Genomic DNA, 6671 nt, shown 5'->3' on the forward strand with positions numbered 1-6671 from the left:
GGAGCAGACAAATTTGAATTAGGAGCCCCGTGTACAGTGTTGACTTCGGACATTTTTCTTCCGAGAGAATTGTTTTGGGGGAAATATTTTCTTATAAAAGATTGATTTGGGGGCCCCAGACATAATGCGCCATTAATTTTATCATAAACTATAATGTTTCTCCTCATTTTTTTATACCAATACTATTGACATAACTTCCAATACTCTACACCTGTACTTAGATTAATCATTTTATATTAAAATTGTTTTAATATTCTTTAAATATTTAATAAGTAATTAGGGGAGATCGGGGCAAGATCGGCATGTTAAGCTTTACTTAAATTTTGTGTAATAAATACTGCTGTAAACTGAAAAAAAAAGCTTTGCATATTGTCTATTGGAATGTTACCTTACTATAGAACTGGTTAAAATCAGTTTGGAAATAAAAATAATTAAAATAATTACAACTTTACAAGAAGAGAGAAATTGACGNGGATAGAAGAAGAAGAAAAGAAAGTCTACTACACGCACCTAGTCCATCTGCCAAATGTATAAAAGTGAATACTTTAGGTCCTGTGGCATTTCTCTGGGATCGACCTGTGAGAGAAATTGGATATTCGATATCAGTCGGTATCATTCCATCCCTGTGGTACTTTGGATAGTGGTGTAGCTGTATAAAAGTGGACAGAATTTATTTCTTTCCACTTCCCACCCTTTTTCAAAAAAGTATAAGTTTGTCGTGATAGATGAGAGCGAGTATCTCCCATTCCTTGATTGGATATAGCGTGCGATAAATATACTTCCATTCTTCATCGTGACGCTGCATCTGATCGTTATTAAGGACAATTTCCATTCCTTCCGTGTAATCGTGGCGTGCCATCAGAAAGTTGCGACAGAAATCGTTGGATATTCTACTTTGTTTTTTCTTCTTTCTTAGGACCGTTTAGAGTAGAGTTATTTATCACTGCTGCTGTTGGGGAGTTGCTCTCTCTCTCTCTCTTCTCTCTCGTAGTAAGCGATGCACTTCGCTTTACTTGAAATTTCACTGAAAAACAAACGACTCGAGAGAAAGATGGGTGGAGAAGTAAAAATATTTCTTAACTTGATATAAACTTTACTCTCATAAGTCATTACCTGCATTGGTAGAGTGTATTTTATGCATATCGATGGCTCCATAAGCCAAGACTTATGGTGCGGAATATAGATATTTTCCTATGGTGTAATGCCACCATCATAAATTATTTCGGCCTCTTTTCTTAAATTGTCTTTCAAAAATGGCATTTATCTTATAAAATCGTGTTGAACTTATTATGTAAATTACTCTCGTGTTTCTATAAAATGTAATTAAGATTATTCCTATAACATTTAAAGTTAATGTAGGAATAGCTTATGTTTTTCATTTAAATTTACTTGCACAGTTAATTTATTACTTAAATTTTATTATAATATTATATATAAACGAAGAAAATTCCAAAGATATCAACATGAATATGCTTGATTATAGAGAAATCTTACATGTAAAATCAATATGTCTTGTTTAAAGTAGTCAACTTACGTCTTATTATATTGTTAAAATTACTTAAAAAATTATATAAAAAATTTTAAAATATTAAAAAAAATTATTGTATATTAAAATTTTACACTACTTTTATAAACTTCTAATTACAATTAAACAATGTAAAAATAATTTATAGCATTTAAAATAATATAAAAATACGCTAAGCATTAAATTTTATATAAATTAAATTTTATTAAATATTAAGTTTATAAGTTATATTATCAAAGCGAAAAAGTTAGAAGAAAAACTTTTAAAATAAAAATTGTGTGACTAGATATAAAAAGGAGAAAAATAATTAACAAGAACAAGAAAATACAAAAAGAATTTCTTTTTAAAAGAATACTTTTTTTTAAAAAAAATTCATTCTATCAAAATTATTTTTCCTTTTATATACAATATTGAAATCGCAACCCCCAAAAAAGAAGTAGCATCTAGATTGCTTGCAACGTATAGAAAAAAAAAGAAAAAAGAAAGAAAGGAAAAAAAAACCTGACAACGTTTTTATTATTATTACATAGTAGACATTTTGCCATCCAGCTGATGTTCGTTGTACCATGCCACATATTGAAGATGGTAAAACAAGAGCGTGATTTATCACAACCTTTTATCTGCCTCTCCGAAACACTCCTTGATCTTAGGTAGAACAGATCTATTGTTCTGGATATATTTTTTTTTATTTTACTTTTTTTTTATCTCATCCTCTTCCCCCAAAAACAGAAACTTTGACGTAATGACAGTAACAACCGTCGGGTACAGTTTAACACGACATGAAACTTTTTATACTTTCTGTCTTTCTCCATTATTTATAGCTGTTGTCATCGACAGGCTAAGTTTTGGATAGAAAACAGTAAAACACTAAAGGGATGAAGATAATAGTTAGCGGTTTGAAAGCTTTCATTTATATCTTTCTAGTATCAAATGATTTAACTGTAATCTTATAATAAGTATCCTTCGAGATGTGAATAAATTACTAAAATCTATTTACCACAATAATGTATGCTTATTAATTATTAATAAATAACTAGTTATGGAATATTATAATGAGTTGTAATAGATTTCCTGTATAAATGATAACTAATTAATGCTTTAGGATATTAATACTCCTAATAATACATCCTATCATTATGAATATTAAAGTGAATCGATTATTAATTTTCGAAATGACAATCTTAATTCTAATTCATCAACCTATGTGATGATTTTATGTAATTTGTGTGATTTAATATCATTTTTTACATATAAAACTCTCTATTTAGATAAATATATATCAGAAGATGCTATAGGAATCTTGTGTTTAATTATTATTTCGTTAATCTATGTTATATCGAGTTTTAGGGTGATGTAAGAAAACCATTTCTTACCTATAACTTTTAATGTAATGACAGTATTGACCGTCCTTGCTTTCCGAAAATCAACTCTGCATCTGTATTCTCCAGCATCACCTTCTTGTACAGGATCTAGTTGCAGGAAAGCCGGCCTGTTGATCATATTGAAGTAAGCCCTACTGTCCAAATGTGGACTAGATGACTGCCTCGCTTGTTCGACTGTTCCTCTCCTAGCATCTAAAGTATAGATTGGGGCAGGGTCTTCGTCTTTATACCATAAAATTAACACTACCGCATCATCGGCAGCTGGAGGTGATATGTCACAAGGCAATGCCACTTTACCGCGTATAACAGCTGTGTACAGGATTGAAGCTGTAAGAAAATTAAGGAAAAAAATGTATAAATTTAATCATTAATTTCTTATATATATATATAATATAAATCTAAGTTAATTAGCATTATAATTAGATGATGGAATCTAAGAGAATGAAGCAAGAAACACTCACGAGACAGAAAATACATTTTAAAACATTTCGGTTACATTTCAGTTAACAGAAAATGCATAAATAGCAAATGATGATTCGTTTTAAGAATTTATAACCATTATAAAACGTCAAATAACTAAAATCAACAATGATTTAATAACTTTTAGTAATCTTAGTAAGTTTCCAATTGGTTCATCTATTCCTTCGGTTGGTGTCACAGCTGGTGACATTATCGCCGTTACGGATAACAAAGCTAACTTATTGATCCATTCAGTTAATCCAAGGTCTCAACCAACCTGTCGTCGACAAGTTTAGCATATTGTATCATATTGTCAAATGCACAAGACTATGGGGATTGATAGGGATATTATCTACATCTGCACTTTGTATCCGTGACCATGTACCATAAATTACATAAAGAGCTCGTGTATGTGAAGGATTCGAGTTACATCAAAGTCAATGGATATACTTTGTACACGTGTCTCTTTATGACAAGTGATACACAGTCAGCAACATCAATTGCTTGAAGCAATTTAATATAGTAATAATATCATATCCATTTACTTTCTGAAGAATGGTTTATCTTATTAGTAATTATAATAACCTCAGGTATATCGCATACACTAAAGGAATAATAGATCATTGTTTATTTTATTATATTTATACTTAATTGTTGTCTTAATATAGAAACTTTACTTATAATTTACCGACAATCCTTATTAGTTTGTATCGATTTTAGTCATAGTTTACGTGTTGAGCATGATTGACGATACATATATAGAACTTCGCAAATATATACAACTTTATAGAGCTATAAATATTATAGTAGTTTGAATATTACATATCAATCTAGCTACATATGACTACCTGAAACTATAAATTAGGTTCTAAAAAACGTGTAAACATACTAAAAAAAAAGAAATTAAAAACTTTAAAAATTGCATTGAAAGTAGAAGGGATTGATCCTTTAAAAAATGAAATAGTTGTTTGTTAAAGTGTGGGATATACAATTTCACCTGTCGTTTAAGAAATTCTTTATCGATTATTCCAGTAAGTAATTAAGTCAAGTCAATATTCGAAGTTTGTTCGCCCTTATTTGCTATCGCATTAATCATCATTCTGGTATCCTAAGGTAATTTATTGGATTATTGAGAATAAGAACAAGAAATAATAATAATAAAATTCGTAAATTACCTATACAAAAAGAAATATATGCCCAATTGATGCTAATTACAAACGAATTCAAAAATTGTACCTTTAAAAATAATAAAATTAAATAAGAGTAAAGAAATATACAGAAATATTGATTTACTTTTTCCTATTATTGTATTCCTTCAGGAATTTTTAAAAATAGAAAGAAAAAATTTTTTCCATACTTTCTTTTACTTATTTTTTCCTTTTTTTTTAAACTGGAAGAATTGGTGTGATGCTGTAAATGTCATCCGGATTAAACCGGATTTTATATAATTTATTCGGTAATATGAATAAAAATGTTTTTTTTTACAATAGTTTCTTGATTCAATTAAATTGTTTATGTATCTAAAATCTTTTCTATAAAGTAATAAATAGTGAAATTTCTTGTATATATATACACACACACATACTCTCTCCTTCTCTTCCTCTACCTATATATATATATTCTTATCCATATGGGGAGGAATACGAAATAAAATAACCAATCTCTTCTTTGTTTCAGTAGAAAGAAAATTTGATTTTTTAAAAAGAAAACAGCAAATCCATTTGTTTCGCATTTGCTACTGAACAGGCTCACACTTTTATTTCAGAAAAATCTGATAATTTTTTTATTTGTTTCTTTGTTTTTATCGATAAACTACTGCTAGCCACTTTGACCAACCGTTCTACATTTCACCATCTTATTCTTTCTTTTGTAGGATACTTAAGAGGTGAAAAAAAACCTACAAAATAAAATAAATAAATAAAGAATTTAACTCAATGTATCAGTCTTATTTTTTTTTTTTAAAAAGTGATATAACATCTTTTAATTGTTGTTAATGCGAAATTAAAATTTAAAAAAGAGTTAGAAAAAAAAATTACGTATTTTTATATGTAATTTATATCTCGAAATCTCGTATAATATTGTTACTAATTTACAATGTCAAATATTTTAAGTGTTATATTGGACTTTTGCATATTTTACTTCAAAGTGTTATTCTCCTGAGAAAATATACAAGGATATTGCATTAACTCTCAATTGTCATTTTGAAACGTAAGTAATTAAATTATACGTTAAAAATCACAACTTTCTTATGTGACATTATTAATTCATAACCAGATATCTTATATTCATTTATTTCTCTTTATAAGATGTATTTTTGTATGGGGCTACTAATTTCAGATTATTGACATAAAAAAATATGATTCGAATATTTATTTATTGATTTATTTTTTTTACTAAAAGTAAATTATTTTTAATGTAAGATGGTCTGAAGTACAGTACGTGCTTCTTATTTATTCTGAAGCAATGTAGACTGAATTGGACATGATTGCTTCGTTCTTAATAGGATTCTGGTTCCACAGGGATATAAGTAACATTTTATTTAAACATTAAGATTAGGAATAAATGTAATTCCATTAGCAAATTATTTAATATAAAAAACATAGGAAAAACAACAATAAATTCACTTTAACTTATATATAAATACAGGAGCTGATTTAGATACAAAAAAAACACAGGAAAATAAAATCAATTCTTCAAAAAATATTCAATTAAAAAGAAAAATAACTGATTTTATAATTAATAAAATTTTTTAATGAAAATTTATAAGTTAAAAACTTTACATTATTTTAATTAGCGAACTTAAAAAAAGTTATTGATTAATATATCATTCTATATTTTTGCTTACAAAATTTTAATTTAACTCTAGTATAAAATTAAATATAATTTATGAAATAAATTTATCAACATAATGAATATATTTTTAATTTAGTTTCAATATCGAAAGAATAATTTTGTTGTAAGAAAATTGTTAAATGACAATTTAGTATTCAAAATTAACCAAATTTGATAGTCATTAATCAACACCTTAGCTATATATATAGGCTATATATTTATGTTTATACTTATAAATCCTAAAATATTATCTAATTTAAAACGTTAACATTTTATTAATTATCTTTCAAAATTAAAAATTTCCATACAAAATCTTTAATTAAAACCTAACAGATCAAAATTTAATTAAATACTTTTCATTTATGTGTGTGTGATTGTGTAAGTTTTGGTTTCCTTTACAAAAATGAAATTTTCTTAAATATTTTAAAGATATTTTTGTACTTCTGAATTTAATAATAATAATAATAAATATA

General features: G+C 26.9%; 1 protein-coding gene across 1 annotated transcript in view; it reads right to left on the minus strand.

The window, feature by feature from the left end:
- Positions 1-2760: 2760 nt before the first annotated feature.
- Positions 2761-6671, minus strand: part of LOC111640419 — an 80811-nt gene continuing 76900 nt past the window's right edge. The window contains exon 2 of the mRNA XM_023386430.1: positions 2761-3234. Coding sequence (XP_023242198.1) covers positions 2852-3234 — 383 coding nt within the window. The 3' untranslated portion in view covers positions 2761-2851. The remainder of the gene's footprint in view (positions 3235-6671) is intronic.

The sequence above is a fragment of the Centruroides sculpturatus genome, unplaced genomic scaffold, assembly GCF_000671375.1.
Source record: "Centruroides sculpturatus isolate CEXI.00-Female unplaced genomic scaffold, Cexi_2.0 scaffold1421, whole genome shotgun sequence".
In the NCBI taxonomy this organism is placed as follows: domain Eukaryota; kingdom Metazoa; phylum Arthropoda; class Arachnida; order Scorpiones; family Buthidae; genus Centruroides; species Centruroides sculpturatus.